This window comes from Tinamus guttatus, unplaced genomic scaffold (assembly GCF_059628265.1).
Source record: "Tinamus guttatus ecotype Peru unplaced genomic scaffold, ASM5962826v1 Tinamus_guttatus_pri_ptg000646l, whole genome shotgun sequence".
NCBI classification, from domain to species: Eukaryota; Metazoa; Chordata; class Aves; order Tinamiformes; family Tinamidae; genus Tinamus; species Tinamus guttatus.
Window position 1 is genome coordinate 1,067,822 of NW_028289180.1, and position 23,945 is coordinate 1,091,766.

General features: G+C 39.9%; 1 protein-coding gene across 1 annotated transcript in view; it reads right to left on the reverse strand.

Moving 5' to 3' along the window:
• Positions 1–23,945, reverse strand: part of POLQ (DNA polymerase theta) — a 43,336-nt gene that overhangs the window by 13,870 nt on the left and 5,521 nt on the right. Inside the window, exons 5-20 of the mRNA XM_088535799.1 lie at positions 20,910–21,018; positions 18,471–18,690; positions 17,445–17,589; positions 17,203–17,349; positions 15,987–16,199; positions 14,258–14,400; positions 13,894–14,098; positions 12,873–13,015; positions 11,303–11,496; positions 10,855–10,979; positions 9,001–9,244; positions 5,367–8,461; positions 4,248–4,391; positions 3,426–3,622; positions 1,687–1,927; positions 105–298 (exon numbers count right to left, since the gene is read on the reverse strand). Coding sequence (XP_088391925.1) covers positions 105–298; positions 1,687–1,927; positions 3,426–3,622; positions 4,248–4,391; positions 5,367–8,461; positions 9,001–9,244; positions 10,855–10,979; positions 11,303–11,496; positions 12,873–13,015; positions 13,894–14,098; positions 14,258–14,400; positions 15,987–16,199; positions 17,203–17,349; positions 17,445–17,589; positions 18,471–18,690; positions 20,910–21,018 — 5,759 coding nt within the window. The remainder of the gene's footprint in view (positions 1–104; positions 299–1,686; positions 1,928–3,425; positions 3,623–4,247; positions 4,392–5,366; positions 8,462–9,000; positions 9,245–10,854; positions 10,980–11,302; positions 11,497–12,872; positions 13,016–13,893; positions 14,099–14,257; positions 14,401–15,986; positions 16,200–17,202; positions 17,350–17,444; positions 17,590–18,470; positions 18,691–20,909; positions 21,019–23,945) is intronic.

A 23,945-nucleotide genomic window follows, 5' to 3' on the forward strand; every position in this document is an offset into this window, starting at 1 on the left:
GAGAGAGGAGAGAGACAGGAGGGAGAGGGAAAACAGGAGAAGAGGGGGAATGTGAAGAAAGAGAGTAGCAGAATGCTGGGGTGAACAGGGCAAACCTCTCACACCTCTGCAACATCATCGGAGCTGGTTAAGGAGAAGCTGTGGCCAGCGAGCTGGTAAGCCTTGCTCTCAATCTCACTCAGTTTAGCTTGCATCACTTGTTTCTGCGCCTCATAAGCTGCTGTGCTGAAACCAATGCCATTCAGCTCCAGCAGAGCCAAGCAGTACTGGGTAGGCATCTCCACTTTAGAAAATGCATCTGTGGGATGTATAAAAGTCAGGAAAAATCAATGGCATCAAAACTGGAACAATTTTATAGCAGATTCATCAAATGTAGCTGGGGAATCCCAGAAAATCACTTAAATTTTAAAATCCTGAATGTCCTAGCACAACAAAATCTTTTAATACAGATTCATAGAATCACAGAATCACAGAATGCTTAAGGTTGGAAGGGACCTCTAGAGATCATCTAGTCCAACCCCCCTGCATACGCAGGGTCACCTAAAGCACGTGGCACAGGACTGCATCCAAGCGGGTTTTGAAGATCTCCAGAGAAGGAGACTCCACAACCTCTCTGGGCAGCCTGTTCCAGTGCTCTGTCACCCTCGCTGTTAAAAAATTTTTCCTTAAGTTCCTGTGGAACTTTTGGTGCTTCAGTTTGTGGCCATTACCTCTAGTTCTGTCAGTGGTCACCACTGAAAAGACACCAGCACCATCCTCTTCACTCCCTCCCTTGAGGTACTTATATACACTGATTAGATCCTCTCTCACCTTAAATACCTTTGTTTTCAGAGTATCACAACTTGTGCCCAAAATGTTTTTACTAAGAAACAGCCACCTTCTTGGATCTGAACATGTTATAAACCGCAGACCTAATACAAGGCTATCACAGTTGATGCCCTTTCATTCCACCACTCACATCTTTTAAAGATGTTCCAAGATTTATATATAATGACCATAAATGATGTTGTAAACCAGTGATACAACATTTAACGGGTCTTGTCCTTAATCTTAAGGTTTGGCTAACAGTCTAGTGGACACAAAAATCACAAGGCTCAGGAATAAGGTACTAAGGTTTTCTAATTTAACAGGATCAAGCAGCCAGCAAAATCTTAGTGGAAAGGCTCTGGATCATTCACTATGAGTTCACAAGAGTTTCACGGATGCAATGCATAAAGAGCAAGGAATGCCACATTTTAGGGTTTTTAGGAGTGCCCTCTGAAGAGGAAAAGCAACATCTTTTGAAAATGCTCATGAGAAACCACAGCGAGAAAATCCCCTCTGAATGGCCAAGGCACTTTGCCTGGAAGAGGACAACCCAAAGACTGAATCTGAGATCTGCTTGATTCAGAGACTTGCTATTACCCAAGTGGGTGCCTTAACCAATGGAACTGTTGGATACTTGGGGCACAAACACCTCTTAAATCCTATTCCAAACTCAAAAATTGTCCCCCATTTAATTTTTTGACAAATCAGACATACTTCCAAAGGAAAATCCCTTTTTTCTTTTAACAAGTCAGCATTTTGCAATACAATACTCTTAGATAAAAACTCCCAAACCACTTTTCTTCTCCACTGATCAATCACCTCATGCTCCAGCAATTCCCTCACCCTCCACCCTCCTTTAAGCAGAAGGGCTCTCCTTACCTGTCAGATTCTCCTTCTGCAGTTCGCTATGGAGCTGCTTCATGACATTGAAGGCAAGCACAGACTCTATAGCTGCTCTGTACCGTCCAGAGCGATCCGTAGCTGCACTAAGCCCCAAGCTCTGCACCCCTTGGCCAGTGCCTACCCCGTCGAGGAGAGGCAGCTCATGGGGGAGGAAGCTCGTCACCATGCTGTGCAGGGTCCGCTCCTTAGAGCCACAATCAAGCAGCCAACAGGCGACCTTGAAAGAGAAACCCTCCATGAGACATTTCTGCCTTTTAATCATAATACAGTGCAAATAAATAATTGCAGATTAATGTGAGGTTATAGAGCCGATCATTTTTCTTGATCTGGCAGGCAGACGCATTTGTGAAAAAAAGTCACATGATCTCAGACAGAAACTTTAAGAGGGTAAAGTCACTAAAAAGCTTCATTCTCACTGAAAATTAATTCCATACATTTAAAAATCTTATCCTCTCTCAATTAAACACAAAAAAGTCTTACCCTCCATTTTTCATAGACTAAAACTTACAAAAAAATTCATTACATATGAAAATCAAGATCACATTTACTCTGAAAGCTGACTTTGTAAAAATCTGGAGTTGCTATCAATTTAGAAAATGGATCAGGCTGGGCTCTTTTTTTTTTTTTTTTTTTTTGCATATCAATACTAGCAGTAAGAATTCTGCTAGGCAAATTTTCCCTTTGGTGTGCACAACACCACCCACCATCTTAAAAGTGATCTGGCTTTTAGCTGTATTTCAATTTACTGAGTCAAAATAAGAGACAGCACAGGTTGCTTTGTTGCTTCTGCTATGCGAGCAAAAGGTAAAAACCACATACACACACACACACACATATACATATGTATATATATGCAAATACATTCCATCATTAAAATGATTAAATAGGAGTATAAATCATTTTCATACAAGGAACAGTATGGAGAATGATGCTACTTTTATTGTTCTTAATTTTTATCTTAAAATAACATCTCTTCAAAAATCTGAGCTTATTCTTATATTGAACAGCTAGATACTTACCCACAGACTTTAATACAATCATGCAATCATGCTATTTAGCCCATATGTGACGCAAGCTTTAAAAAACACCACCAGTTAATTCCTATGCCTCTCAAGTTTTTCTTAATCAGACTTGGAAGGTGTTTTCACTCTTTCTAGCACTTCATTTGAGTTAAAAATGCTCCTCCTATCTCTTAAACTATATGCACTTTTTTGTTTGTTTGTTTTTGTTTTTGTTTTAAGGGACTTGTGGTAGTAAGGAATGGCCACATGGGCAGCAGGTAAATATTCTGGATAGGAAGTCCTCTCCTCTCAGAGCTACTAATCTGGCCTGAAGCACTTTTGCCATTTCAGTCCCAGGTGACTTACAGCAGCAGTTCAGCTCTCCTCACTGGAATGAAGGAGAGATTCAAAATCATCGTCTATATCCAAGTATTGGAGTGTAAGAGATCAATATGTTAATACACCACCAAATCAACTTGATTTCTCTTGCAGATATCACTAAGACACATAACAGAAGTCTCCTCTAAATACCTCTAAAATCCTCTAAATTTTCTCCTCTAAATTTCTTCCGGTGGAAGAAAATTTCACTTAATCTTCTCAGAGATGTGTGTCATCAATTCTAAATATCATAAGCAAAGCACCAAAAAGTACATGTCTTCCACATGTCTGTTTAAAATAGTAGTTTTCCCCAAGCAATTTCTTAATCCTACAAACCTTTGGGTCCTCAAAACTTCCTTCCAAGGAGATGCCACAAGCCATTACCAGGGTCTTGTAGTGCTGAATAAAGTTGTACATGACCATTGAGTGCTCTTGCTTGGTCGTCTTCTGCAGATACTGCTGCAAGTGATACAATCTCTCTGTTACTGACAGGTTTTCATCCAAAGGTGGTGGGGCCAAACTCATACTTACTTCTAGGGCAGGAAACACAAGCAAAAATCATCTATTGATCTATTATAAGGCAGGAAGGATGAGAAAAAATCTTGAATTCTATGAACTGAAACACAAAGTACTGTTCACAGTAAACAAATAACAAGAAAACAATGCTGATTTTATGTAGTTCACCAAACAAGACAAAGCACGCAGAAGCCAACATGCTGTACATATAACTGAAGGAGGTACAGAAATCCACCCCTAGCCATGAAGCCAAATACAGGTGTGTCATGTCCTGTGGGCTAGTAATGCCCTCACATCCACTCATTCCCATGAGCAGATTTGTTCTTGAAGCTGGAGGAAGTTGAAAGAAACCAAGGGAGTAAGGCAGCATTTAAGCGGTCCATATGATAAGCAGCCCAGTGCTTGAGCCCATCACCTTCCCCTCTTGTAGAGCAGCAGTGCAGAAACACCCACGGACATTTGTTCAAGGGTGTTAAACACTAAGACACTTAAGAGCACTGAACAAGTAACATAGCTAATCACTTGGTGCACAGTGGAGCTGTAGTAGGGACATTCAAAACACTTCAAAAGAATCCACCTCCCCCAGCTTCTTTCTTGAAATGCAGCATCAAGAAATACAGCACAGCCCGACTGCTTGCTTACCTGTCTCATCTTGGTTCTGCTGCAAAGAGACATAGTAGGCATCTTTTCCACCCCAACACACGGCCAATCCAACTACCAAGATGTCTTCGCAGCCTTGGACAGGAAATCCATCATCTTTAACTGGCGTCCTCTGAGGAGATTTTACTAGGGGAATATGTTTTTAGTTACAATTATAAAACGGCATCTGTAAATACAGAAGAGTTTGGACTCGGGAAATTAAACACACCCAACTGTGTTTCCTTTAATTCCTTTAAAATTATATATAGCCTTTATCTTTATCTATAGAGAGATATCCTGTGCTTTTTTTTCTGGAAAATTAATTTTAAGAACAGCAAGATCTTCTCGTATCCTTTAACGACCAGTACAGCATACCTACTAATTCTAGCCTTCCCTAGAAATCTCTTGGAAGTGCTGAGACATAATTCTATTTCCTCCTTTCACTCTTTGAAACATTTTGTGTTTGTCCATCAAACTTATATTCTCAGAGTGAAGATTTGTTGTTCTTGTTATGACTATGTGATAGCAAGTACTCCAACTGTGCTTAACCTTATTATTTTACAGGAAGAGTATGTTGATATAGCAGCAGCAAGTAGCAAAGTGCCAGACCTGAACAAAAAGCCCAGGAACTGATCTAAAAGCCCAGGAACTGATCTAAATTTCATATATAGGTGAATTATGAATTAACCTTTTGCTGACTGCAAAGTATTTAATCTAAGATCAGAGAGCTGCGCCATACATAACACTGCTTGGTGCAAACCCTGAACAATCTGTATAGTATACTCTCAAACATTGATTTTAAAGTATATTAAAATTTATTAAAACATGGCAAGAAAACAAAACGAACAAACAAAAAAGACACACAAAAAAAGTCACAACCAGGGACTAGCAACACAGGCTTATTCTTCCCAGCTCCATCCTACCCGTGCAATGCTTTACCCAAATTTTCCATCCTCTGCCAAGACCCAGCTCCTTTGCTTTACAGGGATCAATGATATTCAATTATTGTCAGTAATTTTCCTCCTTTCTTTTTGTCAATCTTTTCCTCTTTCGCTCTCCTGCCTTAAAATGAAGAAGCGACACTGTTGCCTGCAAAATAACCAACTGGAACATGGAACTGACCTTGTTTGAATCTGCCACCAATTGTTGATCTGGGAGACAAGAGACACTTCGCTCTTTCGCATGCCACCGACATGGAGAATCTGCTTTTCTCTCCCCATTCTGCAATAAAAGTCTGGAAAAGTGCTTTGTCGCTTGCTACATCAATAATAGTGAAGCTTTCAGCACTTGACGGAACGAGTGGCAAAACATCCTGAGACAGTTGCAGTGAAAAGCCTTGGTCTATAACGGAATCATCTTTTCTATCAGCCTCGGTTGGGTCTCCACTCCCAGCATTCAACTGGAGTGTTTTTTCCTGCCACTCTGCATTGTCTCTCTTAATCTGCTTTGATTGAAACTCCTCCCCTTCATTTGTGTAGGTAACAAGTCTCTTCTTCCCAGATGTCACCAAACTCTTTGAAAAAGGTTCTGCCAGGGGTGTTGGAGGAATAAACCCATTAACACTATCTGGTGGCAGATCTTGGAAAGAGTTTTTTAAATCCAGGCATGTAGGCAAAGGCTCTGGCTGACAATGGTCCAATTCAAAAACTGGAGCTGGCTCTTGTTTAGCATCCAAAGCAACTAACTCTCCTTTCAAACAGGAGCTTCTTGGACTTACTGAAACAGGGTCAATGCCTGAGGGACTAGGCCATTTGTCTAAGACATCCTGCAATCCTTGGCTTAGTTCAAACATGCAGTCAGTCCACCCCACTGAATGGATTTTCTTGTCTAAAGCTTGTTGGCTTTTTTGAAGCTTCTTAGGTTGTTCTTCCACTAAATCCATTGATCTGGGTTCATTGCTACAAATTACTGGCTTTCTTAATCCTGACTGAGCATGAACTGTAGAAGGAAGATCTCCCAGAAAAGATGGGGAATTTGCATGATCTAAAACTTCAGCTATTAGGTCGGAGAATGCTAAAGACACATTGTTACACTGTGCAGGCTCCTCAGGCTCTTTCTCATTGCCACTGACATCAGATTTATTTTGAACAGGCCTTAGGCTCTGCAAAAGACCATCTGAGGGGAGAAAAGCTTCCTGCTTTCCCACAGGTTCTTCTCTGTCAGCCTCCATGACATGAGAAGCTGAAAGGTCATTGACATTGCTGAAGCTGTCATCAAACAGCAAGCTATCGCTCATGTTCAGGCTTGTTTCAGGGCCAGGATGGCTTTCTACCTGCACAAGGTGCTGCCTACCATCAGGAGAGGCCGTTTCAGTAAGGCCTTTGGAAGCACATTCACCTTTCACTGAATTTTGTGTCTGGTAATCCTGTAAAAAACTGTGCAGCTGGGAATCAGTCACTGAGAAATTGCATCCTTTAAGGCAAGGTGCAGGTTCTGTTTCTTTCCCCAAAGGCTGCAAATTAAGGCTTCCAGACTCCACAACTTTATGACTGCAGTGGTGATCTATGTTTTCTATAATGTTATTTGTTGTAGCAAGACTCGATAAGCCCAGCACCCTAACTGTTGCAGTCAGTCTTTCACCAGGAGCATTTTCAGCCCGTGAAGTACTAGCACAGTTCACCATGTTGGAGATTTCTTGCAGTGGTGATGCTGCCAGCTCTGTATCTCGTTTTCCCTGATCTCCTGCAGTTCCAACCTCTACCTCCTGTTTTAATATCCTCTCAGTCTGAGTGTCCAGCTTGAAGCTGTCTTCAAAGTCTTTAGAGTCAGAGAACAGATCAGAGCATGGACCATTCTGAATACCATGTGCAACAGAGGCAGCTCTGGATTTTAACAAAGAGTCTTTCTGAAAATCCCCAGGACAACTGTCGGCTTTCTGCACTCCTCCAGGTAACAATGTTCCACTGGGCTTTTTGCTCCTAGTTTTGCTGCTGTTCTGAATCTCAAAGTGGCAGGATTTATCCTCAACAGGACAAAAATGCACAGACTTCTGCTTTCTGCTACCATTATGGATATGCCCATCACCACAACAGCTGGCAGTTATATTATGATGATCTGTGTCCAGAGAAGTCTGTTGTTTATCAACTGTCTTGCTAGTACAGCTCTTATCTGCTTGCATTTTATTTATTTGATTCTGCCTATCATCAGTATTTTCATTTTTCTGCATCCTAGCACTAGTAGATATTACTGGACTCTCTACAACATCATTTGCCTCCGTATTGACCCGTGGAGTACCCTGCATTAGAGTAGCAGCCTGAAAACATGCTCTCCCCTGTGGCAGCCCATCACTGCTGGTGGAAGGCTCTGTAAATAATCCTGCCATTTTATCTTTGCTCCCAAGGTTAACTTTTCCTTTTGGTACAGAATTTGAGACCTTATGAGTCACATACTCTTTTTCTATAAATTCCTTCTTATTTTGGTCAGGAAATAAAATATCTTTAGAAATGCGGTGGTGAAGAGCAGAAGGTTCCTGTAGGTCTGTGCTAGGCATATTTGAAACTTCAAGCAGTGACCTCCGCAGTTTGAAAGCAAGTTTTGAAGTAGTTCTGCTCTTAGTTCGGTTTAAATGTGTATCCATACTTCTTACCAGTCGAGAAGCTGAAGACATTTCTTTCAGGGCTGGTGTGTCTCCCTGCTCAGCAGAGAGTGGCAGAATCACTCTCCTGGATTCTGCCTTGGTTTTGACCTGACAAACACTTTCCGAGTTTATCTTATCTCGACTCATATTTGGCCTTTTTCGAGCACTCTGCACAACATCACCATTTCCTTCCCCTGCCTGAACCTGTCCCCTGCCTTGGGCTTCACTCTGAAAACTGGAGGTTGCTGTACTACCACTCAGTCGCCTTTTATATCCCTTTTTAATGTTGGATAAGTTTCCAGCCTCAGACCCAGAGCCGTTACAATGCTGAACTCCATGCCGCTGTTTTTTTAGTACCCTAGAAGGTGGAGAAGACCATTCTCCATTCAATCTACACAGTCTGTCTTCCAGCTCAGACTCATTGCTGGTCGCTGAGGATACATCAGACTCAAGAAAAGACTCTGGGTTCCACTGCACTCCCATCAGTGCCAAGTCCTCCTGAAGAAGCCCCCGGGCTTCCTCCACAATGCGAGAAGCTGCCTCACTTTCACTTAAGCCCTTCATTCCGGCCAGCCAGACGCCACGTTTAGTGCGACGCTCCTCTGCTGATTCTTCATCTTCATCCACAGCCCTACGGACACTACAGAAAAGGTAGCAGACAGATGTAAACATTCATACAGGTCATAGCAAACAGTGTAAGGAATTGGCACTATACTGCTCCACTCCTATTTCAATTAGCATGATAGCTTCAAAGACTGATAGGAACTTCATGCTAAAAGTTTATCATTGCACTAGCATAAGAGCGTGAGATAATCTCATATGATATACTGCAATACATCATTAATTCATTTGATCACATGAAGGAACAGCAAAGTACCTACTCCTTTAGAGATGGCAAAAAGACTCCAGGAAGCTTTAACAATTTGCCCAAAACTAAACAGCAGGTCCAACAACAAGAAAATACAGACCTCCCAATGTTATGCTGCAAATACAATAACTTAAATACATTTCAAAATAACTATGGAATTGTTGTGATCAGTTCCAGTGAGCTATACATTATTTTTAATAAGCATTTGGCACCAAATCCCAAAAGGTTGGCATATTTAATTACAAACCTCTTCCTGTAAATCTTCACCTTACAAATAAAGTTTTTATCTGACTCCTGGCCTGATTCCTCACCTTTTAAATGGCACTGAATACTTCAGAGCAGTTGCCACGTCACCAGCACTGGCCTTAGCGAGCTCAGCCACCGTGACGAAGCCGGCATTGTAGAGCGCCCTAGCGCACTGCGCGTTCAGTACGGAGACGCGCACCAAGTCGCACAGCTCCCTGTGAACACCAAAAGTGAGTCGGCTCTGGAACTGAGAAAGCAACTGCTCCATGTTGTGCCAGCCCAGGCGATTAGCGAAAACTGTTACCATTCCTAGAACATAAAAGTTGCATCAGAGACTGCACCTGCTGCTATAAAGACTCTAGGTTCAGTTCTACTAAGTTAAATGCAGCCTCTCCTCCCATCTGATTAGGCATTACTACCTAATTACTACCTATTATTAGAGATTTCTCATCTCCCAGTACATATGGCAATATATGTAGGGCTAGGGGTAAGGATTAGGGTTACCCTACATACGGTACATATATACATATGTAACCTAACATGTCCCTAACACATGCACATTACGTCTCTGACTAGGAGCTGCTCTGTCAGAACTCAGGTTCAAGCTAGAGTTAACCAGTTTACAGGTAAGGCAGAAATTCTGAACAATGTTGCTTTTCCAAGGACCTTAATCCTGCAAGTAAGAAATGCACACATATTCTATAACAAGATCCCCATGAACCAAGCCAAATGAGGAAAAGAAAATAGAAAAAGCAGCAATGAAAAGCACTACAAGGAGTCCACAGTTCTTGAGGAAAGTTGGCACTGATTTCCATAACAGCAGAACTTGACCAGCACTAATTTCAGGGACCGAGAGTATCATAAGAGATGGCAAAATCTACAGTACATGTTACAACTGCAGTCCCCCTGCATGGGAGGAGGGTGAAAAAAAATAGTAAAAAGACAACTTCGTATTCTTAGTTTGCACCTAGAGAATATGAAAATAACTGGAAGACACAGCATCCCTCAACATTATTTTTAATAGTAATTATAGAAAACAACTTTTATCATACCTCATGCCAACAGACTAACTTTAGTTCCCAAGTTATTTTTGTTGCTATACTAATCCACTTGACTTCTAAAAAAAATTAACGCTGTGAATACAGAATTGGGAAACTGCTACAGCAAAAAATTATTTATATTCCAGAATTAAACTATTCTGCCTCAGTTGGCGTGGCCTTTTCATTTTGGGGCTTTGACTCATGCTGCAACCCACACAAGGGGTTTGGCAAGTTGAGCTAAAACTGTCTTCCAAATTGAAGGTCCATTTACAGAGAAATGGAGGACTCTGAGTCCTCTGTTACTTTAGGCAAAATAAAAAAATCTCTTGGTCACATGGTAGCGCCATGTTACCCCTTTTCCTGTACAGCCTCCTGTAAGAATGTAAGTTAAAGGTCACAGCTTTCTGACTTCTCAATATCAGGGGACAAATGACCTGGAAACTACTCACTCTGTTTCAAAACTTTAAACTTTCTGGTGAATGAACTTTGCAACTGGAAAACTTCAACCCCAAACTTCACCCATTCTAAAGATATTTTTTGCTGTACAGTAAAGCTTCAGTATGGACTTGTACTTAATGTTCATACTTAACACTGAACAAATTATATTGCTGCAGGATAAACAAATAAGCAATTTCCATAGACTTCAGCATACTAGAACAACCCCTGATTCCACTCCCAGAATTCCCAGAGTGGAATCCCCATTCCATGCCCATTCCCAGAGCACACACTGTGATTCCATCTCACAAATTAAGTTATAAAACTGGAAGTTACAAGACCTACTGCTGTTAGTACCACACTGCAGCTTTTGAATCCCTCAATCTGAAAAGAAAAAAGACCAGCCCAAGACTTCTCAGAGGTTTCTTTGCTCCTACAACTCACCTGCATAGGTGGCAGCAGACTGCTGTAAGGACTGAAGCTGGCCACGACTACAACCATATTTCTTAGTCATATCCTTCAAGGGAACCTCACTGATTAAATCCAGGAGGGCAAGACTGGTGAAAAACCTGTAGCAAAAGCATACACAGCAATAAAAGCATCATCTAAGGCAGGTTAGTGCATGGGCAAAACGCACTGTGATAATATAGGACAGAAAGGCAGTAAAGGATAGCACACAGAAGTAACACAAAAGATGGCTGCTGAGAGCATCAACTCAAGCATCTCAAGAGAGCCGTATTCTTGGTGCAGAGCAGATCAGACCCAGGTTCTCTGTAAACGCATCTGAGCAACCAGCACGCTCAGCTAGCGCTCCAGAAAATATGCAGAGAACTGGTCCTCTCCACATGTTACAGCTTCTAGTCTTTGTGCATTCATGCCCAGTTGCATCTACCTTTTGTGGATGGCCATTTGTCTGTGCTGTTTCTCTGTTTTAGCTATGATTTTGCCCTTTACAGAGCGAGCCAGAAAGCCTTCTTCAATCCCCACCAGCTCAGCTACACGCTTCATTGAGGCAGGTAGCTTCTCCCATAGGCAGAAAAACTGGTACCAATCAATTGTGGTCCACTCCTCATACACGGGGGTAACCTGAAGGAAAGAAGATAGCACAAAAACTATTTCAAAGCAATAAGCAGAGCAGAGCTTTTTCAAAGATGAGAGTAAACGGAAGCAGGACCCAGGAATGTGGTTAGAGCATTCTATGTGCTATTCAGAGGCACCAAGTAATAACCATGTAACCCAAAGAAAGTAAGTTTTTCTAACCTAAGTCTTTTGTTTATCTGTTTTTAATATTTGTGCTGATGAGATCTGACCCATGCTGTATGCTGTAATGATTGAACAGTTGGAAATCTTTGCCAGATTGCTCCCTAAATGCAAGCCACCATAAGATTTTTAAAAAATGTACCGTTATTCTCCTTTAACAAAACTCACTAACATCTATCAGCCTACTAAAACCAAGGTAAAGAAGACGCTTTTCCTGTACACTGCAGGAAAAAAAAATCCAATAATAGCTACCACACAATAGCTACCACACAACCACCGCCAAGACATCCGATCAAGCAGATAGGAATATAATTTTTGTTTCGTTTTGCTTTTGCCAGGGTTTACTGAAGTTTTGCATTCACCTTGAACACAATGTATCTCAGCTTTTGCTAACAGTAACAAAAATAACCACCAAAAGACTTCACACAATTCTAGAAACAAACAATTCTGTTATCATTTAAACAATGCAGAATCAGATTCAGTCTTCAAGTCTGTGACATACTGCAAGATTAGTAACTTTGAAATAACTAATTAATAGCTCTTTAGGAGCACTTAATAGAACACAGTACCAGATGCCTAGACAGTTTTAAATTGTTTGTCCTCTTTTATCTGCTGAAAACAGCAGAGCTACTAAAGGCTTTTGCTTTTGGTGTTTTCTTTTTAATCAATTTTGCTAAAATACAAGGTCTTGAAATTCAGTCCCAGATTTGCATAGTCACAAGTTTGCGACTTTCTCTCCATAGATTTTAGACAACTTTGGTCAACTTTCCAAATGTATATGCACATAAATCTCAACCAACATTCCCCCTCAAAAGATCGAGCATACTCCTTCCTTTAGCCATAGTAGGATCCGCATAGTCAAGTAAACCAAATCAGAACCAGATCTTCAGCATTTGACATGCAGCCTGCTGAACCTAAGCTTGGACATGAATCAAAACCAACTTGGTTTGCACTTCAAATTGGTGCACTTCAAATATTTGAGAAAAAAAAAAGAAACAAAAAACAAACACATTATCCTACACTCAAACTTACGAACTTCTGAAATCTTTTTTTGACTGACAAAAATGAGTTTAGATAGAGCCTTCAAGACACCTGCACTGGGCTTTCTCTCCTTTCCTATGTTTGGCGGTATAAGCTGATAAAAAAGAAAGGAAAAAAAAAAAAGAAAAAAGGAGGGAAAAAAAAGGAATGAGAATACCTACCAAATAGACAATATGCAGATCATTCTCCAGAACAAAGCTTTTCATAGCTCGTTGCAAATCAGCAAAGATCCCCATGGCTTCAGTTGGTGAAAGAGAAGAGGAAAGAGTAGCTGACCCAAGATGTGTGGGATGATAAACTTTTCCTGTGAAAAAAAAAAAAAAAGAATAAAAGAGATTAAAGTGCAAGCCTGTATCTCGTTCCAGGTTGCAAGGCATTTTATAGATATTTATTCTACTAACTTTCCTCAACTGCCCTTTCAAAAAGAAATTGATTGTCCTACATTTTGAAGACAGGAAAATTAAAGAGAAAAAAAAAAACCCTAAATATCTTGCCTAAGTCTAAGTTAATCTTTTTGAGAGACTGCATTACACATTTAGCTCCCTTAAACCTGTACTCAGAGTTTAATGACAGTTATTTGAACTAAAAACATGGGAATCCCATCTGCCATCCTATGTCCACAAATTATCATTTTAAGTATTTCTCTCCTAAGAAAGCTAAATATCTCATATCTAATCATGAGATACAAAATTGACCTGTAATGGAAGATTCTAACTGCCTCATCCTAAGCCATTTTAAGAAAATAGCCAAAAAGAAGGAAAAGCACAACCACCTGTACCATAGAGTTCTAAAAGTGATTGTCCTCTCTCAGACTGTATCAGTTCCCCTTCAGAAAAATTAGTCAGCATGCACAAATCCTGTTGTAAAACCACACCTTCTTTAAAGGTAGTTTGGGAATATGTAGACTGGGACACATCAGTGTTACAGATGACATGCAGAGGCTTTCCAAAGATAATATGTGCAAACAACAGTGTTAAAGAAAGAACAAAGATACCCTTTAAAAAGCTAAAGAATCCTGATACATGTTTTTAAAACAAAACAAACAAAAACAAAATCAAAACACAAGAGAGGTCTTCATCATAGAATTCCGTTCAGCTTCTACCGAGATGCAGAACACTTGTTGATTCAGTAGTGCTAACTGCAGTCCCTGGAAGGAAGCAGAGCATTGATCAGCAACGTTACCTTTCCCTTCATCGCCCGAGTCCAGCACCTGGATGAATTCATTCTCCAGCAGCCACGCCACGCAAGCCTCAATAGCTCCAGTCCGCACTCTGTCTTGGTCCTTCTCATTTCCCCACTTACTATCGTTTAAGCTGCATGCAAGAAGAGTGCACGCAGCATAGGTCTGCACATCATCCGGAGTGCTGGCTACTCCCCCCACGATGATCTGTTGAAGAAAATACCATGATCTCTTGAAGTTGGTGCGTTAGCAAGAGGAAAATAAAGAACAAGGAGGTGCACAGCAAACACGATGGTATCGCAAAAGGAATCATTCACAATTACAAGATGCAAATATAGTTCCACTTCCTCTCCACATGCCCCGTACCTCAAGTATTGCTCGTTTCATGCTAGCAGCAACACCTTCCCCTTCCCTTCTAAGTAAGCAACTGCAAACAGGTTTGAGAGATCCCTGTAGCAGAGCAGTTCCTTTCGATCTTTCTGAGGGCTTGCAAACTAAAATGCTCTCACCTACATGGAAAACAAAAGAAGTTTAGTGATTTTTAATGAAAAAAAAAAAAAAGGTTAGGTCCTTTAAGTTTACTGAAAAACAAAGCCAGTTTTTGAAACCATATTCCATCTTAGCACTGTAGCAGGTACATACAGTTCACTGAGGACATATTATTAGAAGAGAGAACTGTAGATACTTCTGAAAAAAATGAAATAAAAAGATTAAAAGCCACTTGCTCTTTAGCTAACTTAATCAGTGTATATTCATTACTATATAAGAACTCCACAGACATGTAGCATTTAAGAACTAAAAGCTCAGAGAAGAACAGGACCTTTAAGATTACATTAAACTGTTCAGGTCTTCTAAATCAACTTCTAAAGATCTCCACCGGCAGAGATTCGGTAGCCTCTCAGCCCATGTCGTGGAGCTGAATCCCTCTCACTTCTTGTTATGGATTTGACCGGGGTCATGATATACAGGCATTACTATTTTCTTCTGAACTACAGTGAAAAGACTCTCAAAATTAGGAGGAAAAAGTACAAGTAGCACTGCACGCTGCAAGTTTAAGTGTTAAATCTATCAGCTTCTCCTAAAATGAAATCACAGATACCAAAGTAATATAGAAATACAAAGGTATTAATCTAAGCAATTACGCATTCTCTGAAATGGTTTCCACTGGAAGTACATCTAAATACATCCCACCTGACAATGCCTGATAGAGGATTTAAATATTAATCTCTAACTACTGAAGTTCTATGAGAGACAAAACTAGAACCTAAAGCTGTGAAACAAACAAAAAGGAATGGCCAACAAAAAGGAGCTTTTTTTCAAAAAATTAGGTTCCTTATTGGCCTAACTAGTTAGAAACTTTGCCAAATTGCATAACCAGTCCTCCTTCCAGCTTCTGTTGAACTTTATACTTTCTGTTGTGTTTACGTTTGTTTATTACAATTTCTCCAAATGTCATCCACAGACATGAATTTCCATTGCGAATTAAACTAACAGGTAGGATTATATTGTTGGATGTCAATTAGTGCCACTGGATGCATGAAGCTAGCATATTATCTATGAGCTACTGTTCATATTCTGCTGTATTTCTATAACAGTGCTACTTTCAGGATCCAAAAATATTATTTTGCAGTGGAAATTTATAAATGCAAGTTAGAACTTCAGGTGGCATAAGCAGCTTTTCAGTTTTTGATTGCAGGATTTAGAAGTGTTTCTCAAATTATAGGCCTGTCCAATGGGAGTTTCCTATACATTTTCACACTGAAACTGTAAATGCTTTAGGAAATTAACCATGCGCCACAGAATTAAGGCAAAGGAGCAGGGTCTTAGAAGCTACCAAGAGCTTATGGAAGAAAAACAGGCCATTTCTGAAGTAATTGACATGCAAATATCAAAACAAGTCTTATGCAGTGAAAAAGGAATCCCTTGGGAACTACAAATTTTACTCCATTAGTACCAAACAAATTCATCTTGATTAATTTAATCATACTGAATACCAAAGGAATTCATCATGATTAGTCACTAATTGCAAAGCACTGCCCTGGATTTAATCAGGTTAACACTGTTCTTGGAGAATGCTAATAAAGCCTCCACCTACCCACTGTGTCCACTCCTTTCCTGCCAGCCCTTCCAGCCATCTGCTTGTAAGTGAGGATGTCCAACAGCTTGCCACCAAACACGGGAGTTCGTATAATTACTCGGCGCGCAGGCAAATTCACTCCAGATGAGAGCGTAGAGGTTGCTGCTAAGACTCTAATCAAGCCCTGGCGAAAGGCTCCTTCAATTAGGTCCCGTTCATCAAAAGTAAGACCTGGGGAAAAATGCCTTTTGGTGAACTCACTCATGGCGAGATTACATTTAAAAGCTCACAGTATCACTGTCAAGCAAGGAGAGGAACAAACAGACTTAATGAATGCTTACTATTCAGCATTTTAACTATAGTCACAACACTGATCTTCCTTATTTCTTTTGAATTGAATCAAACTTTCCATGAAGGTTTCATCATTTAACTGACTATATTAATCACAAACTACCTCTTCTACTTGCACAAGTAGCAAAATGAACAAATATTTACTACATATTTACAAATGAAATAAAATACTGGATTATTCCAGTAAGGAACCACAGTAAGGAACTAGGATTTAATGAGTTACCATTCTGAACCTTGACTCCTTCATACTACGTTACAGGTCTTTCTACATATCCTTGAGAGATTCAGGCTAAGATCTTTCTTGAGGAAAAAATGCACACTCCATGTGAGTTTCTGGTTTTGTTTTTTCCTATATTCAATGCCATTGTTACTGTTTTCTCTTCCACTAGGTTAGTTCTTTCTCTCAGTGGATCAACAGATGACTTACACTGACATTTAAGTAAGTCAGAAAAGATCTATCCAGAAATGCTCTAGCATCAAGTTTCCATTTTATTTCTTCTTCATTGTAATACTGCTTTTATTTACTCATCTATTTTAGAATTACATTGAAGAAAACTGTTCTGAGAAACCTTGTAGCTTTAGGGACAGCTTGAGAATACTGTGGCTGTAAATCAGTTTATATTGCCAGGAATCCACAAACATTTTTAAATTGTATTTAGAAAGTTGCTGTTATCCAACATAATAGAAGATTTTTTCTCACAATTGGTGAAGTCTTTGGCCAATAAAGAATTTCAAGTTTACTTCTGTGAAATAATCAAGTATCTTCTTTTAGTTGTAAGCTAGGGAAGGTTTCAAAAAGCAGCAGGTAAATACAAACCACGCATCATAAGAATCCATTCAACCTAACCATCACAGACTGCAAGACCAAGATACTCAGGAATACCTGCATGATGAAATGCTACTCCCCATGGTAAAGTACGTTGGAGCACAGAGTCCAGGCCTGAGGGAGAATGTTTTAACTGATCCAGAAGGTCATTTATCCCTTCTCTGTCCACAACAACAGGGGAAAGGGCTGAGTTTTTTGCAGAACCTTGAGAAAGAAAATATTTTTATAGCTTATTTTAAAATTACTTGCATTAAAGGTATCAGGAAGACTACAGACTGTTATTAACTGTTTTCTCTTACTTTCAGCTTGCTGCACGTTGTAGAACTCTCTGGCAATGATGTCTGCCAGCTTCTCACACCAGTTCTTGGATGGGCAGAAGAGCAGGACTGAATGACCATCACAAACAGTCTCATAACACAGGCTTACAACATGGTCTTCATCTCCCTGAATTGAGAGAAAAAAGAAGCATTTTCAATGCAGTATAACACAGAACAGGATTTGTAAATGCTATCGCTGTTCTGTGTCACTACAGGAATCTTCTCCATCTAGAGAAGATGAGCCAAGGAAGATGGAACACTGCCATCTTCTTTTTTTTTTTATTTTAGGAAGTCTAGGCACTAGTATGACCATATTGTTTACGGCAGCCCTAAATCTACACATGAATAAATAAGATTCCATGTCTTGGTTTCATAAATCTATACATCTGAATGAAGGCCACACAGTGCACAGAAAGTGGCTGCAATCTCCATCCTGCAGCAGTGGAAAAGAACAAGGCAGATGATATAGAATTTTATAGGTTGGGAAGTCTTCCTCCTTCCTTTGAATATCCTTGGAGATATTCAAAATCAGAGTGGATATAGCCCTGAGCAACCTACTGTAGTTGACAGGCTTGAGCAGGGGTGCTGGAACACACAATCTCCAGAGGTCCACTATTAGGAACATTTACCCTCATTTATAAATGTGAAGTAGATCTTGGGACACAACATCATTAGGTAGGGGTTTGGCAGGGGGTGTGGGAATTCATGCTTTTGATATATGACGTAAAGAGCTCAAAGACAAGAGTGTTGCAAAGTCAACTTTGCCCTCAAGTAAGATTCAAGAAACATGAAGAACTCAAATTCATGACTTTATGTTTTTTTAAGCTAACAGTCAAAGTCAAAAAGCAAGAAAATAACAAATGTTGTCCTTAGTTTGAATGTACAATGTGTGAAATAAAAAAAAAAAAAAGAAGATGGGACTGTAACCTATTAAAAATAGGTAAGTATGTCATTTTAACTTTAAGCTGTTATCCCAAAGCCCCTCAGTTAAACTCAGAGTTTTATTACCTTCAGTTGAAGTCTGGGCTGGAATTCTCGCACTAGATTCATGGAAGAGTCATAAATGTTGCTGCCGATTTTCACCCACTCCATGAGGGGCACAGGACGAAAGTCCGTAGAGTACAGCTCTGCATCCAACCACGAGGCTAGGAGTCCCAAGTTAGGGAGGGTAGCACTCATGCCTACTATTTGTATCCCACTAAAACCAGGACTTTTCATCTTTGCCTTTCTGTAAGTGGTTAAAAGAAAATGGAAATTAATGACTGCACAGGCTACTGTCCTGGAAAACATCAATCAGACAAACACGATCTATTTTTGGTGTGAAAAACTATTCTTTGAGCTTCTTGAAAAAGAAGCAAGGGACATCCTACTTTATTCAAATCAAACACAGTGACAAGTTATTGATTCATTACAAGATAATATATTTCTTTTTTCATTTTGAATCTAAATTTCAAGCTTCTTTAGGCAGTAACAGCTGTAAACTGACCACATATTTGAAGAAACTGAAAAACAAAAACCAAATAACTATTTCTTCACCATTAACAAGAACATGGAAATAGAGGAACGGATCAGTCTCTGCAATCTTCCTAAGCTCAAATGACTCAACTAAATCACTTCCATTTGTTTCAATTTCATAACCAACAACCCTAGGCTGGTTTGCCTACAGTTGGGAACCAAAGCATTTAGTTCAGTAAAAAGGAAGTCAGCCTTAATTTTCAAAGTGCTGAGCAGCAGGTTCCACTAAATTCAGTGGGAAGTAATGGACTCTTAACAGACCTGAAAACTCAAGCTACTCATTTAGATGCCTACACGTGGATGTTAAAGTCTGCATTAAAATATACCTAGCGAGATTTTTTATTCTCCTAAACTTTCAACTGGTCATCTGAATTTCCCATCTATGCCACTAACCATAGAATGAAACTTAAGAAAATAAATAAATAGATAAAAATAAAAGGGAAAGGAGAATGGGGGGCACTAAAATATACAATATTTTATATATTCCTCTTCTTTATACTTCACTACTCACCCTTCTGAAAGGTCCTGCCTAGCACTTGATTTCTGAAACACTCCAAGATAGGCAAGTGAAAGTACACAGAGATGACACATGCCAAAGAACAGTGTGAAGTATCAAGTAACGCCACCTCTGTGTTCAAGACCCAGACTATATACTCAGGCAGTGCACAATTTCAAGCAATGACTAAGCACAAGCCTTGCCCACTGGTAATCATTGCAGAAGCTTTGCAGTTCCACATCATTTGAAGCACAGAAATCTCAAGCAGAATGTTGGCTGTGCCTGCAAAAGCTACAAAGAGAGCATGGGCATCCTCACCTGCACTGACCCTCAAAGAACATTCTGCTACTACGAAGACACAGTCCCCTGCTTCACTGCCGGTCATTTTGGTGATAGGCAAGGCTGGACAGTCTTTAAAGAAATAGGATAAAGGATCTCTCATTTTTAAAAAAATTTAAGAAAATGCTTAGGATACTTGAGAGAAAAAACACCAGGATTCTCAAGTGAGTACCCAAACCAAAACAAGGTCACCTCCTTCATGCTAGTAAATAGTAAGGGGAATGACAGTCTGTCTGACCATAACAGAGAAGAAGAATCTGAGTCCTAGTGCCTATTGACTTTCAAAAAAAAGCAAGGAAAAGTAAAAAACACAAAATAAATAGCCTAAGGTATTACACAGTGAAATATTAAATTTTACTGGCTGGTAAGAGAAACCAAACCATTGCTATGTGCTCTCTGATGAGTATACCCACACAGTGAGCAAAAGGGAGAGCAGAGAATATTTTCTACAGGGAATACTTTTTAGGAAACCTAATGCCACTGAAATTCAAGTAAAATCCCAATTTGCAACTTAGTCCAATGCCGTTGTCTGGTTTAATTGGTACCTCAGGATCAAATGAGCCATGCCAGAGGTGAGAAGTGACACAACCACATGGAACAACTAAAAACGCCCCCAGCAGGGCTAATCAAGCAGATTACTAGCACATTCTGGTAAATTTTCTGCAACAAGTTAACAGTATGCAAGCTCTCCAATGACACCTGAACATGCTTTCACAGGACTGAAAGCCTACTGCATGAAAAACAAAAATTAAGCCCGGTAAGTTTACTAGCAAAAACTTTAAAACAAACTCAAGGTTTTTATAAAATTAAATAGGCTAAAAAAATAAATGAAATTTCATCCTTTTTTCTTTTCCTGAGAGAATGAATCTCACGGTAGAACATGAATTAAAAACACAACGAAAAGAGGTTTTGACTACTTCTGGCAGCCTCCTGAGAGGTGGTATGATGAGACCTTAATAACCAAAATATTCCAGGTCACAGCTCCCAAAAAAAAACCTGAAGCTAACCCAAATTTTCAGTCACTCAGATAAAAAAAAAAAATTTAAGCCATCCATAACTCCATCACAATTAGAAGACAAATATACCGGGCTACCCACCGCTTTGCAACCTTCTCTGTAAGGTATCGAACTTTGGTCAGAAGGAGTTCCAGCAGATATCCTCGGTGAGAGTCTCCCAGCATATGCAACTCATCCACAACCACCATTCCTGATAAAAAATGCACACATGATACACGGCAATATCCTTTCACATTCCACACGATAAACAAAAATCTAAATGCAAACATCCAGTCATGCTTATCAAAACCTGTTACAGCTTAATAGTGTCACAGGGTCTTCTAAGAGACAAATCATAACTATCTTGGATAAAACACCACTTGTTGACAATTCAGCGATGACAGGAAAAACAAACAAACAGACAAACCACTAGAGCAGATGTGATTACACTGGCATAGAGTGCCATGCTAATATATTTTTCCCTCACTTATCAAGCCAGGACAAGCTCTACTATTTAACTTTGACTTCCTATGAAAAAATCAAGAGACCACTCTATCCTTACCTCCATCCGTTAACCTTTTAATCTATCAGCCACCTTTATCAAACTTTCAAGAATCATACATATGTTGAAGACAATCGTTTCTAAAATACTTTCTGAATATCAGCAGCTGGTGATGACATCCTGGAGGGATGTCAACCCCTTAGGGAGGGGAGAACAGACACTACATTTCAGCCATCTGTTGTTCTCTCTCACAATAATCACCCAGCACACCTATCAGAAACATGTGCCCTCACTGGTCATCTGATGGTGTCAAAAGGACAGGCATGAAAGAAGCTGAGGGAAAGCAGAAAAAAGCAGGGAATAGAGGACACTGGGCTTCATTAATGTGGCTGCTGTAGAGTTATTGTTTTCCCTTTGATACAGCTATATAAAAAGACCTTGCTGGTATAGCAAAAATAGCAGGAGCTTAAGGGTAAATCTGACCTTATATTATCTAACTCAATGCTATTTTCCTTCTCTTTTTTCATCTCTCTCCTACATATGCTCTTTCTTTCTGTGTCTTCCTCCTTCTCTTCCAAGCCACTTAAGGCAGAAAAGAGTGCAGCACTCCCCCATCACTTTCTTGCACAACTCCCACCTCTTCAGCTCCTCCACTCTCCTATATTCCTGCTATTCTGCACTTCCTTACAAAGATCGGTAATTTCCTAGTAGACAGGGAATTTACTCAGCTATCAGAAAAAGTTTCTTCTTGCGTCCCCATACAACAATCTGACTGAACTCTTCCAGCAGTGGAGACAGGGATGTCTACCAAAGCAAAATGAACTGAACACAGCTTTGCACACCTTGGTCTTTGTACCAAGCAGCAGCACATTTTGCTTCCTGAAATAAAGTCTGGAACACTAGAGGTACCTACAGGCTAAAACCCAGAGAATGTCACTCTGTTTTGGATGGGCCACATCTTCTAAAACTTCTCTTGCTGCTCAGCTATAATAAACGCTCAAACCCACGCTACAGCTGTCTGCTGCAATATATTTTGAGCAGCCTCCATGCTCACGAGAGCTGACTGTCACACATGCACAGTGCTTTTCTGTCTGCAAGCATCTTTTCAGATGCTGGGATACATAGCTGGAGTAATCAGGCAGCCAGTGTTGTTCACAAACACAGTCTCGTCTCAAAATGGAAGTGCAACCGAGGAAGCCTACAGGGCCCAGCATACAATTGCCTTTTTGACTGGGCAACAAGCTCAGCCCTGCAAGTGGGGCTGCAATTGCATCAAGCTTGCATCGCTACTGAAAATGAGGCTGCCTTGGTCTCCTCCTCCTGCCTGCAAATCAGGTGCGACCTTAGAAGATTGTTGGAAAACTGTCAAAAGCTACTGAGGGTTTTTGTACATTTTTACTCAAAAATAACTAAGCTGCTTTAAATCCACACCTTATTTAAATCTAAACAATTCTTAAAAAGAGTCAAAGAGGCTTTTTTTTTTAATCCAATGAAGCCATTATTTTTTTAACTTTAAGTTTAAATTAAGAAAAAGAAGAGGCTTAAATTTCACGACTGGCTGCATATTACACATCACTCCCAGCTGACATGTTGAGAAAGAAAATTCTTCTCCAGTTTGCCTTCCTAGAAATTTCTTAAGCATCAGTGTCAAGAAATAAGGCTGACCAAGAGGAATATCTTCATTTCCTGTCTACCTAGATGTTCAAAATCTCTACACATTATATGATAATTAGCAAAATCAAATTGCTTTGAACTGCTTCATTTGCAAAGACAGTCTGAGTTATCAGCAGGAGGATAACACCAACAAAAGCAGCAACTCAAGTTTGAGACGGAATCCAGACTGACTTGCAGTCATCTCCCAATAATTCATCTCAAAAGATAGAACACCTTGCTTATGAAGTGGTCTAAATTTAGAATTAATTAGAAGACAAGGTACAATCTTGCAGTATTAGACAAGCTTGCTTTAGGTGATAGTTAAAAGGCATTTCAGCCCTTTCCTGTATTTTGTAGCTTTTACAAAAAAAAAAATCTTTGAATAGAAAACTTGTCTTTTTTTTAATTAAAAGATGATTTAAAAAAGTGAAATAAGCACACAAAAAAATTTTTTACCCTTTTTCAGCTACCTAGTCATATTGGGGAGCAAGAGAAAAAGGCAGTTGCAGCAGAGGTTTCAAATGGTGAAAGGAAATGTTAGGCTTTAAAGACATTTATCAGTGATGAGGCCACACGTTCCAGGTCAAACCTTATATTCACATGACTTTTTACATTTATCTGATGCATCTCAGGCACTTTTCTCTTGCAGAGACCAGCAAAACATACGGGTGGATTTGATGTACCATTTGATGTACTATTTGGCACAGCTGCACTTTCTGAAAGATGCTAATGATAGGCTAATGTTAGGCTACATGCTAATGTTAGGCAACACATTGAGTGTTTCCCTGGCGCCCAAGGCAACATAAATAAGAGTACCCCACTCTTCCCTTATGCTGGCATTACAGCTGGCAGCTGGCAGAGAGACTTGCAAGGGAAGGGATGGAAAGGTACAGCCAACAATTGACCTGGAGTGTGGCAGCCTCAACTAAACGAGCTTGAAATGCTGCACAAGCACAGTCATTTTCACATATATTATTCTATAA